Source organism: Meriones unguiculatus, chromosome 9, assembly GCF_030254825.1.
Source record: "Meriones unguiculatus strain TT.TT164.6M chromosome 9, Bangor_MerUng_6.1, whole genome shotgun sequence".
NCBI classification, from domain to species: domain Eukaryota; kingdom Metazoa; phylum Chordata; class Mammalia; order Rodentia; family Muridae; genus Meriones; species Meriones unguiculatus.
In genome coordinates this window covers 9,782,761-9,802,509 of record NC_083357.1, presented here as the reverse complement: position 1 = coordinate 9,802,509, position 19,749 = coordinate 9,782,761, and the positions used below count along the sequence as shown (strand labels likewise).

The following is a 19,749-nucleotide window of genomic DNA, read 5'->3' as shown; positions in this document are numbered from 1 at the left end:
ACACAACATGAAATGAACGCTGTATCATAATGGATGCATACAGTGCATGTACACATCACGTGAAACACACAACATATAGCCAGTGCACTTGCCATACATAGTACATATATACCTGTGTGCCACAAAAGACACAGGCTTTATATTGCACACACAGCATACCCATATGCTGTGTAATAACTGCATAATGCATGCTTTACATACAGTGAACATGGGACACATGCAGTAGTTACAGCACAAATAGTATATACACTGGCACTATACACACAGGGCACGGAGTACACACGGGACACTGTCACAGCACATTCCACACACACAAACACATAAGCACACATCAGAACACCCAGTTCCACATAATACATACCACAGAGATACACTCTGTATGTGTATGTACTGCATGCATCCACGACATGCATACACACATGGCATCATACCAATCACGCCTGTGCCCGTCATACCACACACACCACCTGCATACACCAAATCTCAAACTACTCACACATGCACGACACACAACACACGTGTTTAGTACACACAGCACAATGTACACTCAACACACAGTGCACGCGCAGTGCCTGTGTGCACAGGCACGCATGCAGTTCACCCACAAGTGTGCATGTGCAGAGTGCTTCGGAGACACAGTGTCACACACACACACACACACACACACACACACATCCCCAAGGCCGGAGCCGGTGTTTCTTGTTTGCAGAATGCAGATGTTCACTTTTGCTCTCAGCCAATGAAAAGATGCATGGAAGGCACGGATAAGCCGTTCCTTCGTCCAGCGGTCCTGTCTGTACAGGGTGGTGTGTGCTGGAGGCTGGGCTGAGCAGTGCGCGCGTGGTCCTGACCGGCAGACTCAGCACAGCGGGGGAAGCACGCACTGCACAAACGAACACGCTGATGGCCGTTTAGCGCCCGCTCTACGAGGTACTGTGAGTGCAAAGAGATCCTGAGACTGGAATGGGATAGGAGTTCCCCGGGGCAGAACTGGGACTGTGGGCAGGGGAGTGCTCCAGGACGGACCTCAGGAGTCTGCACTCTCCAGTGGTCTGCGCACGGGGCTTGTGCCAGGCTGTGCCGGATCAGCCGTCCACAGAGTCATGGCTGTGTGAACGTTTGCTTTTAGGGGTAGGAGATACGTTTACTTCCCAGAAAGCTCAAGGCTCTGAAAAGAGCTACGGCCTCCAGGGCAGGGCCCTGGGCCCCTCAAGTTATACAGCCACACTGCTTCTGGATTTGGGCAAGCAGTCTCCTGTCTGTCTCTGTGGCTGTCCATGGTGGGAGAGGACCAGGGGCTAGAGAATGAGCCGCCCTGCCAGGGCGCATCCACCTGCCAGTTTCCTCCTGGGGTGGGGACCTTGCAGGCTGAGCTGTAATCACCACCATACATGAACCCTCGGGGGTCGGGACTCTTCCTTTCTTTTAGGGACTGGGGAGGGTGGCGAAGGTGGAGCTTCAGGCTCAACTGGGGTTTAAATGCCTGAATTCACATTCCTACTTTGGTGCTTTTTAGCTGTGTGACAGTGGGCAAGCCCCAGGGTCTCTCTGTGCCTTACTGTCAGCTGTACAAACCAGGCATGAGGCTAACGCCATCACAGTGCAAGAGGACTCTCTAGGGCTTTAGGGGCCACACACGGAAAGCTCTAGATTAGAGCCAGGCATGTGGCAAGAAGTACGTGAGCATTTCTGGCAATGTTTGCAGTCACTTTTTTGTTCCCAGAGAAAAGTAAACAGTAATAATATAACAATGTGAAACGTGTGTTGGCGTCAGCGTGAGAGACGGAAGCTGTCTTGAAGAACTTCTGCTCCCATCTCCCTATTTAAGCAGTGTGACCTGGGGGGACTAATGGGAGGATTACAACCTGGGACTGACAAGAGAATGAGTGGGTGAGGTCTTCTCTCCCGTGGGGTTTGTTATTGGCAGATCCCTGGATCTGGGGCTTCTAACGATCAGGTCCGAGATGGGATTTGAGAACGGCCCTGGCAACCACATCTCAAGCAAGTGCTGTCCTGAGGATGGGAGAGGCAGATTACAGAGAGCCGGTGCCTGGGGTCTCACTGCCACTGAGTCACACACTTAGACCAGGGAAGGGAGAGCAGGGCTACTTACAGTGGGTGCCGGACCTCGGGCAGGGCTCTCCTCAGGGGCAGGCGGGCACTGACCGCCTTGTTGAGGCCATCCAAATCCTGGCTGAGGGGGGTCAGCACCTCTTCTGATTCCTCCCCATCTTCCTCAGTCCTCCAATCCCTCTCGGGGGCCTCCTCATCCTGCCTCCTGCTCAAGGGCTTGATGAACTGGTAGCTGCCCCGTCTCCTGCCCTGGCTCTGATTCCTCCTAGCTCTGGGTGAGGCCACTGCCACCAGCAATTGATCCTCCTGCAGGGAGATGAAAGGCGGCAGGCTGTCCAAGAAACTGTACTCCTCACCCTCTGCCTCCAGAACCCATTCCTGAGAGTCCCCGAAGTCCAGGCGATACCCAGTGTCAGGACTGCGTTCGCTGGCCTGGGCTGGGACAGCCTGGGGCAGGGTGGGCAGGGGAGGCTGCAGCATGGTCACCATCATCAGGACACATCCCAGCGTCAGGAGGGGCAGGAGGAACTGAAGCCTACAGCGTCTGCTCCTGGCTCTCTTCCTCAGGAGCATGTCGCAGCCACTTGCCCAAAGCAACAGGTCCTGTGCAAGTTTGCTTCCTCCTTGCGCTCCAGGCACCTTCAGGCTTGTAATTGAACCTGGGCTGTTCGTTCCAGCTGAAAGGCTTTTTGTCAGTCACCTGCTCCTTTTACTCCACCTGACATTTGCTAACAGTGCTTGTGAGACCCACTGCTCCTTGGCATCAGAAAGCCACAGGAGCCTGGGACCTTCCTGGGTCCCCTCTGAGAGGATTTTGTTAATTGTCTTCTGCAAAGGGTCTCCGGGTGTGTTGTTTGCTTCTCTCTCACCCTGCTCTTGTCCATTCTGTTCTGGTGGTTAGTCCCATGTTTCTTCCCCCTCTGCATGCTCTACAGGATGTCTGGGGAGAGCTGTTGGGGGTTCAGTCAAGCCAAGATGACAGACATCCTCCTTTAGATGCCTTGAGTCAGGTCAGATCAACAGATGTAAAGCCGGCAGGCACTGCCCAGTTGGTTTCCTTTCAAACGGCTCCAGCAACCCTCTGCCAGATACAAGGGAGCCAAGCATGCATCTCGCTCCTGGTCCTAGTGCCCCCACTGTTCAAGGCTTGCACAACCCGCAGCGTCACCCCAAGAGCCAGTTCAAAACAGCAGTCTCCCGGGAGTTCAGACTTGAGCCTCATTCCTAGGGAGGTATCCTCTCCCCACCAAGAGGAGCAGGAGGGAGAATTCTCTCCTGGTTCAGACAGGCTGCCAAGGTGATGCAGATGCCAGGAGCCAGCTCTCTGTCAGCACCTTCAGTCTCCCGAGGCAGTCCGCCAGGCTCTGTTGTGCTCCTTGCTGGGGCCCGCTGGCCTTTCCTTTCTAAAAGTGAGGGGTTGGGGGAGCCCTCCTAAGCTTTGCCGCCTGTTTCCCACAGAGGAACCTGGAGGCTGCTGGAGGCTTGGTATGCTTCAGACTCCTTCAGTCTCCAAACTCCATTCAGCTCATACACAGTCGTGAGCAGCTACTGCCTCAGACTGTCCTCTGGATCCCGAGTACAGCAGAGAAAGCCAAGCTGGGACCTCATGGTGCTCACATGACAATGAGGGAGCTGGAGAGATGATCCTTTCATGTATGCACAGGGTCAAGGGTCAGGGGGAAAACATGAAGCAGAGATGGGAGCTGGGGAATACAGGCTAGGGGCTAAAAATCAACCCTAAGTGGCAGGGCGCTTTTCCTAGACTCTGTGTAAGGAGGAAGCCGGGCAGAAGGAATAACAGAGGTGAAAGGAGGAGGCCTGGTGTGCGGAACAGTAAGGAGCCGGTGCAGCCAGAGCAGAGCAGGCCAAGAGCGCTGTGATGGAGCCATGAAGGGAGAGGAAGCACACTGGGAGATGGGGCATGGTTGGAGCCAGAGCACAACAGGAGGCGGGGCATGGTGGGAGGCGGGGCATGGTGGGAGGCGGGGCACGGTGGGAGGCGGGGCATGGTGGGAGGCGGGGCATGGTCAGAGGTGAGGCAATAGGCACCTACGGGATGAGAAGGGGAGCATGATGGTAGGAAAGCACAACGGGACTTGAAGCATAGTGGAGGTGAAGCAGGATGGGAAGTGGAGTGACGCGAGGTGGGTCACTACAGAAGGTGATAGCACAGGGGTGGGGAATGGTGAAGAAGGAATCTCAATAGGGCAGGGCAGGGACCTTGGTTTTTTCCCCCGAGTGGGATGAGAGCCTTTAGAGAGACCTGTGGACAGAAGACAGACCTCTGCCTTGGGTGTTAACTGAATTCCGATTCCTGTTGGGTTGAGATTGTAAAGGGCAGAAGCAAAGAAATGGATCATTGGTGAAGCTCAAAGTGACATCAGCAGAGATCTTCAGAGAACTGAGTGGCAACAGGTGGGTTTTAAGAGAGAAACAATAGGCTGTGCTAATGAAGCTGGTATGTGTGAGAGAGAAGAATCACGGAACAGCTCCACGAGAAGTTGTAAGACTGAAGTCACCATCAACTGAGTGAGGAAGGCAGGGAGCAGGTGGGAGGAGGTAAATTAGCAATGGCGTACCTCGGAACATGTGACATTGGCAATGTCAGCCAACAGGCACGGGAAGATAAAGCGTTGGCTGTGGGATATATGCCCACTCAGTTTCCTGGATGGTAGCAGAGAGGCCAGGCTTGCAGCTATGATGTCATATCCAGCCAGATGTAGATAGTGAGTGAATCTGAGATCTGAGGTCACCAAGAGCATACGCAGACAACAGGCAGAAGGGGATGGCTCTAGCCTCACTTCTATTCCTGTAAGAAAATAGCTCAATGGAAAGCAGGCTAGGGAAGAAAGGGTTTTTTTTTTTTTTTTTTTTTTTTTGTTTGTTTGTTTAATGTTCCAGGTAATAGTCCACCATGGTGGGGAAGTCAAGGCAAGAATTTCAAATAGACACATTACACCCACAGTCAAGAAGAGAGAAGTGGCCAGGTGTGGTGGCACACGCCTTTAATCTCAGCACTCAGGGTGGCAGAGGCAGGTGGATCTTTGTGAGTTTGAGGCCAGCCCGGTCTACAAAGTGAGTCCAGGATGGGCAAGGCTACACAGAGAAACCCTGTCTCAAAAAAACAAAGAAGAAGGAGGAGGGGGAGGAAGAGAAGAAGAAAGAAGTGAACACACACATGCTCGCTTGCCTGTGCTAAATGACTAGGGAATAGTGCTCCCCACGGTGGGCTGGGTCTTTTGATATCAATGAATTAAGACAATCTCCCACAGACATTCCCAGACATAAGACAGTTTCTCACAGAGATCCTCTCTTCAGATGAGTCCAGGTTAGGCCAAGTTGACAGTTAACACTACCCACCACAGAGACGAAGAACACTGAGCGACTGTGGGATCTGGCTTCCGTGTTTGGTGAAGGAAGCTGATTATTGCTGTGAGCTGCATTTCTTTCGATGAATGTAGGAGTGATGTGGGTAAAATTGCCACTGGGGATAAGTGAATTTGATAATTATTTTCTGTTTTGATTTTGACCTTAGAATGTGCGCTTTAAATTTTCAAGTAAAATGTTTCTATTTTTGATCCAATTGCTTCTCTCTCTCTCTCTGTTTCTCTCTCTCTCACACACACACATTCCCCCTCTCTGACACAATAGTATATATGCAGATGTTCTGTCAGTAGCTCAGTGCTGACCCAGGGCCCACATTTCAGAATGTGTGGTTTGATCTCGGCCTCCAACTCTCCAATCTGAGAATGTCAGGGTGGGGGCAGGGAAGCTTGAACATCTTTCAAGTCTGAGAGGTCTTTCAGGACCATGAGGCACGCAGCGCAGAATTTCTGAGACATGTTGAAGTTAACAAGGATGTTGCTGCCAAAGGTTTCAAATCAGAAAGCTCAGAGGGCAGCACCTCCATGTCCCGGGACAGAGCGTTTGTTCACGCCTCTCCTGTGATGCCCACTTCAAGCTCACTGAACTTCTCAGCCCAGGGCTTTATCTGCCCCCTTAGCCGAACTGCTATGTGGTCTCTTTCCTGGGCAGCCCACCTGTGTAGTTCACGATCCCACCTCCATGTTTCCTGTTACTTATATACCAGGGCTTCCCAGAACCCTCTTTTCTGCATCCACATCCCCTCTGCCTATGCATAGAATTCTCCAGTCTCCTTCCTGCTTTCTCTGGGGATATAGCTCCTCTCAACACCTGACAACTTAAATATTCAGGCCTTTGGAATGCCTGATGTTTTCAGCACCTGCATAAGATGCCCACTCATCAAAGCCAGCGGTTGACCTGTTCCTGGCTGTTTTCCCAGTGACCAAACCTACATCTATGTAGAAAACTTGGTCCACAGAGATTTGGTGAATGAATGTGGAGACAACTGTATGTCCACTACGAACTGGGTGATATGATGTCTGAGCATCTTTTCCCGCTCTGGGGTTGGGATCAGCTTGGTGTGGTTCCATCCATCCCATAATCATAGGATGCCATTTTAAGGCTGGACTCCTAGGTCCTTCAGAAAAGACAGTGAACTCAGAAATGTTTGTACCTGCTTCACACCTCTGTGGGTGCGCAGGGCTGCAACACTGGTGTGTCTGCCACCAAAGAACTTAGTCATCCCATCCCAGGCTCAGAGTCCTCTAGATTCCTGGGGTGTTCACTATAATGGATCCCTGAAGCCCCCCAAGACTTAACTGCAGTGTTAAAGGGGTCCCAAGGTCTTGGCTTCTCAGCATTACTCTAGACTAGAGGGAGCAGGAAACTTTCTAAATCGCTGGCTCCAAGGCACGGCCATCTCTGCTCTGCCTGCTCCTGACTCCTGGCTTGTAGGGTGTCACTCTGCCGCCGGCACACACCCCCTCCTGGCCTGACCCTCCTTTAATCTCCAGACACCATCAGCGTGCCTTCAGTCCGTAGCCTGGCCATGGCTTCTGTTCTCTTATAGCCAGAGTCCTCCTTTCAGGGGCTCCTAAAAGTAGAACCAAGCATCTTTCTTTCACTGTCCTCCAGAGTTAAAACCAAGCAAGCCATGGATCCCACAAATACAGAACACAATCCTTCCACTCCCCTGTTCCTCCTTGCCCCAGAAACAGGAGACTGAGGCTTCTCACCATCCTGCCTGAGCTCTTGGTGGCGCTAGGGCCTGTGACTTGATTCCCCTGCCGCTTTTCTTCATCATCAGTTGGAGATCAGCATCTATCTGTCCTCCCCCTCTCTTTGTTTCTGAGATGGCTTGAGTCTTGTCCTTTTCGATATTGAGGACTTGCTTCTTCCTCCAGACCTGGGATGGGACTTTCACAGGAAACACACACCTTTGGATAATCAGACAAAATGGTGTCAGGAGGTTTTAGTCCGATATGAGGTGTCTTTACAGAGGGAACAATTGGGGCTGAGAGGTGGCATGGGGAGAACTTTGTAAGATGAAGGTCAAGACTGAGGTGATTCATCTATCTGTAGCCAAGATGTCAGATGGCCACCCTAGCCCCAGAGGATAGGGGTGACGTGAAACAGACTCTCTCTGGCCCTTCTAGACTTTTGGTGTCACCACTGGGGAGTAACATCTGTTTAGGCTCCCAAGGCTGTGACGCTTTGTCTCAGCAACTGCTGGAAGCAAATACTTTCTTTAGACCTCCTAATCTCTTTTCTCTCCCTCTTGTTTCCTCTCATACACAGAATTAGCGGTAATGAGATGATGATGATGATGATGATAAAACCCTGAGTGGTGAGGAAAGAAGTGGACACCTGCCCAGCCAGCCAGATGAGATGGGTGCACCATCTCAGCCAGATGAGAGCACCCCTAGTGCTCAGTGGGGTGGCAGATGTCACAGACAGATCATCCCCACATCATTCAGGGATTATGAGATGTCCAAGAGTCACTGTTCTTCATGACTCATGGAAGTCTCTAGAACACTGCTGGTGCCTTCCTTCCTGTAAGAAACTGGCCAAGCCTATGGGCTGTCCAGCTAGTAGTTGCTGGTAAGTACCACCAATGTTGTAGAACGTGGCCTCTCGAGCAAATAGCTGCCATTTTTATAGGACAAGCTGTGCCTGCTTGAAAGACTCCATCATGGTTGGTTTTTCTGACTGTTTTTTTTTTTAAATAAAACAAAACAAAAACAACAACAACAAAAAACCCAAAAATCCAAAACCATTTGATTTTACCAGTGAAGATTCAGGAGCCAGATGCTGGGGTGGAAACATTCTAGCTTACAGAGGCGGAGAAAGTACCCAGACGACCTTCCTACTCAGTTCACAGAAGGAAAAAGCTTGCTAACTCACCTGACAGCCCAGGAGGAAAAAGCCTAAAGCTAAAGACCGAAGGCCAAAAGCTCCTTCTTCTCCACCTGCCTTAACCACTCTTCTCTCAAAGTCCCTCCTTTCTGTTAATTGCTCCGACTCTTGACCTAGGGTTAACTTTATTAACTCCTGTGTACAGAAAGTTCTAAGATTAAAGGTGTGTGTTAGAGCCACACCTTAATCATCTGTTTACAATAAACAGAAAGTTCTTGAATTAAAGGTGTGTGATAGGGCTGAACCACACCAAACAAAAGACAAGTTTTTTTACAGTTCACAATGGGGGGCGGGCGGTCCACAATGGGGTCAAATATCCTGCAACAGTTGACAGTTCCCACAAAAGAGAGGGTGTAAAGGGTCTTTTACCTTCACCTGAGATTCTAGCCCCTCCTCCCAACCATTTATTTGCAGTTCTTCCTGGATCGCACTGCCCTCTGGATCTTAGGAGATGCTGCAGTACACAGGCTAGGAAGGGAGGGGGGCTCCGTCTGTGCAGCTTGGGGATGCCATCATTCCCACTGCGTGAAATCTGTTCCCAGCAGGTGTAGGGTCAGCTGCAGTGCTGCCAGCACCTCCCACCCCATAAGCAAGCCTAATAAGCAGGGTGAATAGTGGTGGACTCCTACTTCAGTTTGTCATTGGGAAGTTTTGAGGAAGGGCTGGAGGATGTTTTCCGTCTCCCCAAAGGAAAGAATCCTTGAAACATCCGGCTAGCCCACTGACTAGCTGAGAATAAAGCTGCCTTCCTGGCCTTCCACTTGCAGGGTGGACTTTTGGGAAGGACAGATGGATACACCGTGGGGATACCTAATAGCCCAAAGTAGAGCCCCATTATGGTAGACTAAACTCTTGTTAACTCCAGTTGCCTCTGCGGTTGGAACAGGCGTCCTGGGAACGTTGAGGCACCTGGCCTCAGAGCTAGTCACTGGCCCACGACTGCCGGAGGAAAATGCCGCAGGGACATCCAGGAAGCTAGAGCAACTGCAGCCCTGCCAGCCACTGCTTCCTGCCAGCGAGGCTCACCAGCAGATGGACGACACATGTGAGCTTCGATGGCTGTCCCCTCCTCTGCCCACCTGCTTCTGAGGACCTCCTGCACCTTACCTCAGCCGGCACAACTCTCTTACTTCTACTGTGGCCTGAGGGCCTGTGTTTTGACCCATGCCAAGACAAGTGGTCGCAATCTGTAGGTTAAAGTCCAGAGCTCCCGGCCACCCCAGTGCAGCTTTCTTCAGTGAGGTTTTCAACCACGTGGCTAGTGAGATAGATTGGGCCTATACAAGAGCCACCGAGCCCTTTGTAGTGGGTTTCTGGAAGCCAGGGTTCCCGGCCCAGAGTTACTTTGAACATGCTATGTGGTTGAGGACAACATTAGATTTCATGCGTGAAGCACTCTGCGGTACCAGGTGAGGATGGAACTTAGGGCGTGTTACACAAATACTCTACCAAATGAGCTATATCGCAGGACCCTGAGCTGCAGCTGTTAAGCACTAGCCTAGGTTGCTTGGGCACCTGTGATGTCATCATTGGTCGCCACTCACAGGGGCGTGGGATAAAAGGACCCCTGCCTCTTACCTCTCTCTCCTGGTCTCCTCTCTTGCTCTCTCTGCTTTTCTTTCTGTCCCTCTGTCTCTCTCTACCTCTGCCCTCATGGCTCACTCAGGCCCTAACTCTCTTCTGCTTCTCTTCTCCCAAATAAATATCTTTCATATCAAGTCTGTCATATGCGTGACGCGTTTTTAAATATATGACAACAGCGTTATTTAATGTTTGCTTGTGTCTTTTGAGAAAGGGTCTTGCTCTGTAAACTGAGTTGCTCTGAAGGTCTATCCTCCTGGCTCTGTCTTCTGTCAGCTGGGTCAAGGGTCCACACCATGGCACCCAGCTGCAGCCTCTGCTTTTAGTCGTATTTGACAGTTCTATAGAGTCTAGAAAGCCTTTTGTCCTGGCTAGTTTTATGTCAGCTTGACACAAGCTAAAGTCACCTGAAAGGAGGGAACCACAATTGAGAAAATGTCTCCCCAGCTGTAAGGCATTTTCTCAATTAGTGATCGATGGGGGAGGGCCCAGCACTGATGGGTGGGGCCTTCCCTAGGCTGGTGGCCCTGGGTTCTATAAGAAAGCAGGCTGAGCAAAAGCTATGGGGAACAAGCCAGTAAGCAGCACCCCTCCGTGGCCTCTGCATCAGCTCCTGTCTGCAGGTCCCTGCCCTGTTTGAGTTCCTGTCCTGGCTTTCTTTGGTGATGAACAGTGATGAGGAAGGGTAAGCTGAATAAACCCTTTCCTCCCTAACCTGCTTTTGGCCATGGTGTTTCATCACAGCAATGAGAACCCTAACTGAGACAGCTTTTCAATATCAGAACCTGGGAAAATGATCTGCACCCCACACCTAATGGAAAGCATACGGGAAAATTTCCTGAAAATCTGCCTGGCTAATTACAAAGTCAGCCCTCTGTCTGTGGGTCTTGGCTCTGTGGCTGCCATATTGGTACAGGAAAGTCTGTTTATGGTTGTATTGATGACCCTTTTCATTGTTGTGACAAAACATTCTAAGTAGCTACTTGGAGAAGGAAAGGTTGTTTTGGCTCACAGTTTGAGGGGACAGTCCATGACAGTGGGGAAGGCATGGTGGCAGCAGGGGGAGGCAGCTGATCACACTGCATCTGGAATCAGGAAGCAGAGAGATAAATTTGGTGCTAGGCTCACTTCTTCCTCTTACTCAGTCTGAGACCCTGCCCCCATGGAACCGTGCAGCCTGCTCAGTCTAGAAGCTCTCTCACAGACACACCAAGAGCTCTGTCTTCTAGGTGTTAGGGTCTGGAGTTGCAGTCAGCTGGGGTCTGCAGCTGGGTTATATTTATTGGTTACAATTGGTTCCTGTACCAGGTGCTAGAGAGTCAAACCCAGGGTAGAGAGCAAGCTGGTTGTGTGTGAGCTTCTTTGTCCCTAAGGGGCCACACTAAATGGCTCTCCCACCTTCTGGTCCCTGCCTGCCTGCCTGCCTGCTTGCCAACCTCATTCCTTGACCCAGAGTTGCCTCCCTGCTTCTTTCATCACTGAGACCGTGTTCTTGGCTGGGCTGCGGAGGGCTGGACTACTTGGGGCTGTGAGCTCACTGTTTACCATCCCTTTGGAATGCCTCACCTCCCTGCTGCTGTTAGCTGGCTGGGAGCTGGAGTCAGCAGGGTGTGTGTGTGTGTGTGTGTGTGTGTGTGTGTGTGTGAAATGAACTCCAGCCAACCAGCCAGACTAGAATCCTGAACACCAAACAAGCAGTCCTCTGCCTGCACCTCATGACTTCTTGGAAGCATGGCTTGCTTGAGCTCTTCCTCTGCCCGCTGCCACTTGAGAGAGAGGCTGAGAGGCACTTGAGAGAGAAAAAATCTGAGCACTGATGGCATAAAATCCAAGTTGATGGGAATGAGATGAATTTATAAGCTCTCAAAGCTTACCCCCATGGGGGAGGGGTGAGAGATGATGCTGTCTTTGTCCCTCTCACTTCTTCACCTGCTGTAGTCAGACGAGTACCTGGGGGTAGTGGGGATGGGTGGGAAAGGTCAGGTTCAGCAAGGCAGGGCAACCACCCCTGGATGGTGGACTGGGCCATCTCCTGGTATCATTTGCAGTGTGTCTCCCTTTGCAAGGTCAGGCTGTATCTGAAGAAAGTCTTACAAAGCAGTGTCTTGGAAAGCTTTTTGAAGAGCTTTCCTAATAGAAAGGTTTTTGTTGTTGTTGTTTGTTTTGTCTTGTTTTTCTTGGTTCCCGATAGAGTGCACAAGTGGGAGATGATTCTGGTGACAGGGGCTGCCAGTAAGTAAGGCAGTCGAGAAAGAGTTCTCTGACTACAGAGGAGACAGGCTTGGGCTGTGCGGCAACTCCGTTTGCCTCCGAGAGACTCAATTTGTGTGTAGATGGCCTCACATCCCTATGGCTGACACGCAGAGGTGTTGTGGGAACATCTTGGACGTATTGAATGGGCTGGAGACACAGGAGGAGTGGAGAGAATTCGGGAGAAATTGACATGGGTTGCTAGATGTGAAATTCCTGCAACGGATTCCGGCTTGATTGACAGAAGACTGGCTATGAAGACTGGCTCCCAGCCTGAGTGCTATGTGATCCTGGACAAGCCTCTCAATCTCAATCTCTTATTCACAAGAAGAATTGCCACACCCTCCCCCACTGGACATTTTCATCACTGATGCCATGCATATTGCTTGTAATATTATAGATTTTGCCTGAGAAGTTAAATTTCTTATCTCATTTCTCTCTCCTGTTTGTGTGTGTGTGTGAGAGAGAGAGAGAGAGAAAGAGAGAGAGAGATTTTGTTCTGGGGATTGAAGTTGGGTTGCCAGGTTTGGTACCAAGTCACCTGATGTACCATCTCACAGCCTGAGCAGTTCATGCAGGACCTCTAAATAAGGCAGTTGGAAAAAAGTGAAAAGAGTTTGTCTGTCTGTATTAGCTCCTGTCTCATTATTGTAACAAATACCCAAGAAAGCAGATCAAGGAAGGAAGGGTTCATAGTTGGGGCTATTTGAGGATGTGGTCCTCTGTAAGCAGAAAGTCATGGAGGCAGGAGCTTGAGGCAGCCAGTTATGCTGCATCTGCACTCAGGAAGCAGAGAGAGAGAGAGCGAGAGAGAGAGATGCTCTCCCCTCCTCATCCCTCACTGCCTTTGGTAGTTGGGAGAGCTGGCCCCGAGGTCACTAGGGCAGGAGAGCTGGCATTGGCCCTCACCAGCTGTAGCACCCAGGAGACTGGGCCCCTGGCCTTGACTGGAAAGCACAGTGGAGCTGGCTCTGGTGGTGAGTGCCAGTGAGCCAGCCCTGAGGGCATGAGATCTCTCCCGAGCTGATCCTGCCCCTGCCGGCTGCAGCATGGGGTGAGCTAGCCTGGCAGTGCTGAGAGCTGAGGGGAGGGCTGACCAACCGAGCTACCACCCAGGCCCTCGCCAACATCTACCTCATCTATGCACTACTGGAGTGTATGAAGGGACTGGTCCTGCAGATTCAAAGCCGCAGGATCTCCGTGACACACGGCAATGACAGGATTTCCAAGAGGGGCACCTGTGGGGATCCAGGATTGATGGTGTAGCAGAAGCCAGGGCCTGAAAACAGCCCAACCACTGACTGCAATGAACATTTGCGAGTGAAGATGTGTGAACAAAAAGGCATACTATGGGACACTGTGACACACGGCAGCTTCCATAATGAGATGTTTTCTTTGCTTTGATTGTTTTCTTTACTCGTCTATTTTTGTTGTTTTTAAATTTCCTTTTGGGGAGGTAGGTTGCAAGGACAGAGGGCAGATATGAAGGGATGGGAAGATGAGTGGGACCAGGGTGCATGATGTGAAACTCACAAAGAATCAATAAAATGTTATTTTAAAATAAAATTTAAATCGCATTTGTATTTGTATTTGGGCCTCTATCACAGCCAGCAGGGACCTGTTTGTTCTCTCTGGGGTTGTTGGTTACAGTTATGTGCTGGTGAATATTTAACTGGCTCATACTAGGGCGCAAAGGCTATGGAAGGGTATTGAGTTTTTCCTGTTCCATGATTTAAACACTGCCATACAGGCATTGTTTCTTTTTTCAGGCCACTTATCTCTGAACGCAAGGTTGGGAACATACATGCACACACTAGTTTATAGACTTTCAGTTATATGAAAGTAATCAACCTCAGGATGATAAATAATTGTAAAATAAAAAGAGAATAAAGACTTTGGGGGAGCCATTATATTTTGATATAATTCATTTAAGTATAATCTCACAAATAAACTTTTAATCAATGTATTTAACAGCTGACTAGCAAAACAAACAAACAAAAGTGAAACAAAAAACCCTGTTGGACCTCGTGAGTGAGTGCTAGCTGCATCAGCACATCCTTGATTCCAGAACTGGGCTTAGTGCTGTGATCTACTCATAATGTCTGCTAAGGCGCAGAGGTTGGAGAAGGGCAAGAGACACACATGCCACATGTAACATGTAAATAGGTTGTAAAGTTTGTGTGTGTGTGTATGTGTTGGCAGTGTGTGTTGGGGTGAAATGTGTGTTTTTCTAGGTTCTGTGTCCCCAAAGGAAAGGGCATATTCCCTCGTCCTTCACCCACCTCCAGTCACAAAGCTTCTCATTAGTGTTAATAAGGTCCTTGGAAAGAAAGGAATACGAACAACCTGGGGAGGGTCCTTATTTTTATCTCAAGGTACCAATACCCCTTAAATGCTGTACATCTGGGAAAGCCCATGCTGATGGACAGGTTAGGTTATCTTCTGCCTGGTCTGCCTGAGTGCAGAGCATCCGTAAGTCAGAAGCACAGTTTAAAACCTCATTAAGACGTTCTGCCCTGGCTTTTTTTTTTTTTTTTTTTTTTTTTAAATCTCTTCTTTCTGTTTCTCCTTGTGGAATTGCCCAGCAGCTGAACAGATCCAGGCTCTGGCTGGTTCTCAAAGACCCAGGCCCAGCTGCCTCCATGGAAACATGAAGGAGTTAATGCTGTTTCTCTAGTGCCTGAGTCTCTTAATGAGCTGTTAGCACTTGGCACAATTTGGCTCCGTGGCTGTGATCTGAGAATTTCCAGAAACTGTTTTTGGAGCTGAAAAGTCTTCCAAAGACCCAGGAAGTGGGGCTGCTGATCTCCAGGCTCCAGCTCCCTGATATACCTGTCGTGCCAGAATCTATTCTGTGCTTGATAAATCTTCCCAAACCGATAGAGAAAGGGGGTAGTGCTCATTATCCCCAATAGGTGTTTATTTCCATTCTTTATAGAGGTACAATTTATATGTATGTGAAATGCATATATCTTCAGTTCATATTTTGGTGCAACCTACTGAGAGGCAGAAAATTGTTCTCACCCTGCAGTCAGTAAACTCCTCACCCACACCACGCAGCCACACCACGGACTGTCTCTCTCCAAGACTTCTGTATGGAAGCCCTAGTCCCCAGCTGGGCGGTGTTTGAAGGAGGGCTCCAAAGAGTCAGTGTAGAAGAGGGCGTGAAGGTAGAGCTCCAAAATGTGATTCACATTCTTACGAGAAGAGGAAGGGACAAGAGCACATCTCCTTCCAACAAGAGGACTTTCCTCTACAAACCAGCAGGAGAGCTGTCACCAGACTCGCAGTTCCAGGACAACAGTCTGCTGTGGCAGGGAAGGCATGGGGACAGGAGCACGGAGGGGTTGGTCACTCGGCAACTGTATTCAAGAAGCAGAGGAAGAGGGACGAACAATGTTCAGTCTGCTTGCTCATTTTACCATCCAGGATCCAGGCCCAGGGAATGATGCCACCCACAGTGGACAGGTCTTCTTATCTCTTAACCTAATCAAGATACTTCTTCAGGGTACATCCAGAGGCCCAGATTCTCAGACTCTAGTAGAATGAGAGTAAGCACCGTGTTGGCAAAATGGAAAAAGGTGAGTGTGTGCTTCCTAGTGTTTTTTGAATAAGAACACTAATCCTATCGGATCAGGATTCCATCCTTATGACATCTGTTATTTCAGCTACTCCTTTGGAAGCTGCGGGTTTGAGTGTCATTGGAGGCTGGGCGTTCAGCATACGAACTTGGGAATGAACATATACACCCAGTCCACAACAGATCTCTAGCACGTGCATTAGTATTGGTGATTTTAGAGCGTCATGAAAGTGGAAGCGTGCAGCCTGTTTGCTTGCATGTCAGGAGGGATTGCTCACCTTCTTTTTCACTCAATGGAATTATTTTTGAGAGCCACCCATGTTTCTTCATGGATACAATGTCAGAGATTCATTCTTTCTTAGAACTGAGAAATATTTTGATATGCAAACCATACCTTGTTTATCCATTCTTTTGCTGATGATCACTTTGGGTTGGTTCCAGATTGCCAAAAGCCATTTATGCAATGCTAAACAGTATGTTAGCAGCCAGAGTATAGAGAAATGTAAAATATGACCCATGAGCAACGTATGACCTTGTGAAACCGCCAAGGCACCAACACACAGAACAGAATACGACTGACTCACTGAACAGGGATGAAATCAGGACTCAGAGGAAAGGCATGCTGTTAGGAGTACCGGTAAGATCTGTCTGTAAATACTTGCACTTAGAAGATGAACACACAGAAAAACATCAGCTTCCAGAAGAAGGAAAGTGATGCCAAGCGAGGTCAAAGCCAGCAGGTGCTAGCTGGCTGCACAGGGAGCCTCATAAAGGTTTCATCGCCTGTGTTCTAGGCCAAGGAGCTGCACAGTGTTGGGGAAGGATGAAAACAGTTCTCTTAGACTGAAGCTGGCTTGCTCTTTGTTTTTGTGGTTTCTTCCAAGAGGGTGGGGAGGGAAAAGGTCTGTCCTAAGAGCCGCCAGGCGCCTCCTGCCCGCTGGGGGCTCCTGGTGGGAGAGGCCCTGGGCCAGCTCAGACACAGTATCCTGAGTGCCCGAGAGGCAGCTGGGCATGGGATATGAGCCCGGGGGTCCCAGTTAGGGGTCTGTTGACGGCATATTTACCACTCAGGCCCACGGGTATGTTGGAGTCAGCTAAATAGGATCTTTGATACTGGGATTGGTGCCATGAAGTCAGGAGTGCGCAGATCAAATTTATGGTTGTCCCACTAAAGGGATCCAAGCACCTGCCCAGGAACCTTGCACAGCAATGCTAACACTCCCACCCCTGGTTCTGGGAGTTTCGCTGTCCTGTGCCCTTATAAGCTCCCGGAAGCCCCCTGCCTCAAATCCACCTATCGTGACAGAATCCAGCATTTCCTTGCTGTAGTCACACCGCAGCACAGAGACAGAGTGACGTCAGAGCCCACAGCCTTCAGAGAGGAGGCCTCAGGTCATTAGCAAAGGTCTTGGTTTCATCATAACTGTCTGTAACTGGTATCACATTAGAACCATGTGTGGCTTTCTCCAGATTTGAGCTTTCCTTTTAAAATAATTTTTTCTTAAAATGTTGAGCAACAGCATTTGAAAAGAAAATCAAGAAAACTTCCAGACAACCCCTCCTATCAGATAAGCTCATGTTTATTTACCTTCTATTTCTTACGGTGTATATGACAGAAGCTCCAACATTGCATTTTTTTCCTTTCTTTAAAAAAATGTGAATATTTTTTTCTAGACAGGGTTTTCCTGGACCAGGCTGGCCTCAGACTCAAGTGATCCTCCTGCCTCTGCCTTCTGAGTTGTGGGATTGAAGGCGTGTGCTACCACAGCCCGGCTCAGCATTGCATTTTCTATGTGGCTGTTATAGTCCTTATGATGGCTGTATCTTTTGTTGTATAATATTAAATGCTACAATATGATAATTATAATACTAGTAAAATGTGTCATCATTTTCCAATTTTCATTTTTAAACATCATATTGTTCAGAATTTGCTACAACTTGTATTTCCTTGCTTGACTGTTTCCTTTTGCAAAAATGATCTTCAGCTTCTTATGTTGATCCTATGGAAGGGCCACCTTTTCTCTGTGGATTTGTTTGGTTGATTTTGGTTTTTGAATGGAGTCTTGCTGTGTAGCCCACACTGGCCTCAAACTCCTATTCTTTCTGCCTTGGGCTCCTGAGTGCTGGGATTACAGGACTGAACTACTGTACCCACTTCAGAGTTATATTTTTAAGAGTCCAGAAGAAGCCAAAAATGGCCAGGGAGAGGGACTGGCGGAGTCTAATTTTCAAAGATGCATATTCTCAGATAAACATGCACATGCATGATGGAAAAAAAAATGCTCTAAGTTTTTTGGAAGGGTAGGTACTAATTGTACAAGACAGCCAATGTCTCTTAGGCAGGACTAGCAGTAAAGTTCATGCAAATTTTTAATATTTTCCAACTTTTAGACTACTTCTAAAGATACAGAGGCCTGGAGGGGAAGCTCCAGCTTACTAACACTTGCTCCTTTGCTCTTGGGAGCTTCTGGATTTGAAAGCTAGAAATTCAGTATCTCGGGAATCTCAGAGTCCCAGGAAACTGTGACCTCTGGGTCAGTGTGGGCTGCTGAGACTGGCAGGTGTAAACAAACGAGACTTGTGTTCTCACATGCCTGGAAGGTGGCAGTCCACCCTCCAGGTGTTAGGACGGTCAGGGTCTCGTGAGCTACTCCCCGGCTCGTAGGTAGCTGCATTACCACTGTGTCCTCTGTGCTGAGGTGAGGGCTGAGAGAGAAGGGGGAGGAGGAGGAGGAAACTGAAGAACGCATGCTCTGCCTTCTCTTTTAAGAGCACTCTACTCCCATTGTGAGTGCTTGACACTTACAATTGCACCTAGCTCAGCATCTCTCAGAGGCCCACCCCCAAGCGCAGCCACAAAGGACGTCAGGGCTGAAGCTCTTGGAGTTTGGTATAGCTCAGTGCACAGCTGCTAGTCCTTCTAAATCCACCCCCCCACTTTCATCCTGAACGAAAGTGAGGGCTGTTATTTGTATCCCTTCCAGGAGCCAGAAGGACACATCCTCTTGATGTGTGTCCCTGCTAAACACCCTCTCGATTCCAAAGGCTGGAGTCTCACATGGTGTTTGTTTGTTTGTTTGTTTGTTTGTTTGTTTTTTCTCCTGTGTGCTTCATTCTGGAACAGAAATGTAGAGCTTCCGAATTTCCATTTTTCCAGCGAAGAGATGCCTGTGGGCATCTAAGGAGACAAGAGGAACAGAGTGGGATGTCTGCTTTCCTGGACCAGAAATGAATCACGTCGATTTCGTTCAGAATTGGAGGCTGAGGAGAGAAATGACAGGAAGAAAATGTTTTGTAGTGAAGAGCTGTGAGAAGAGCAATGGCTCCTGTGAGGGGAGCTGGCTTCAAGAGAGACCTTGACTGTGACTGGGTTCATGAAGACCTGCCACATACATTTGTACCCTGACACTTCCCAAATGATCTTTTTTAGCACTCCATTCCATTTTAGTGTCTTCAGAAGAATGGGCTGATGGTCACTCATAGAGAAGGAAGAGGAGGGCGCTGTGTTGTCATGGATGAAGGTGATGTCTGAACTCACCCAGGGCTACTGGCAAGAACTCTGGAAGTGAAGCCATCACTGTCCTTGGAGGTGGAATGTATTACTCAGAGAAAAGAGTATTATGCAAATATTATGCAGTCTGGGGAAAGGGGAAAAAAACTTTAAAAAAATAAAACCTTTTAATTTTCTTGTAAAAAAAAAACAACCTACTTTTTCAGAGTTGAAGGATTTGATTTCAGCTCATGAGTCATCAGCATGTTTTGTTTGTTTTTTTTAGTACTTAGCCAAAAAATGAGGTCTTTAAAAACATCTCTTGTGGCAAATTCTTTTATTGCTTGGCTTGCTGTCCTCTGAGAGATGAGGCCTCCCTGATCACATGTGAACCTCCAGAGCCTGCAGTGGCCTGTGTTCACATGGAAGGTGAGACCCATAGCTGCTAGGCTTCTTTGTGAAAAAAGAAACCTCAATTTAAATATTCATGATCTGG

The 19,749-nt window shown here is 49.0% G+C and overlaps 1 protein-coding gene and 1 long non-coding RNA gene across 2 annotated transcripts in view; one reads left to right on the top strand and one right to left on the bottom strand.

Annotated features, from left to right (window-relative positions):
- Positions 1 to 3,301, bottom strand: part of Galnt15 (polypeptide N-acetylgalactosaminyltransferase 15) — a 35,522-nt gene extending 32,221 nt beyond the window's left edge. The window contains exon 1 of the mRNA XM_021641722.2: positions 2,114 to 3,301. Within this exon, the coding sequence (XP_021497397.1) occupies positions 2,114 to 2,646 (533 nt within the window). The 5' untranslated portion in view covers positions 2,647 to 3,301. The remainder of the gene's footprint in view (positions 1 to 2,113) is intronic.
- LOC132656414 (uncharacterized) lies at positions 813 to 10,228 on the top strand. Its single transcript, XR_009594160.1, has 3 exons — positions 813 to 930; positions 7,735 to 8,037; positions 9,239 to 10,228. It is a non-coding gene; the product is annotated as an uncharacterized LOC132656414 (long non-coding RNA).
- Positions 10,229 to 19,749: the final 9,521 nt, after the last annotated feature.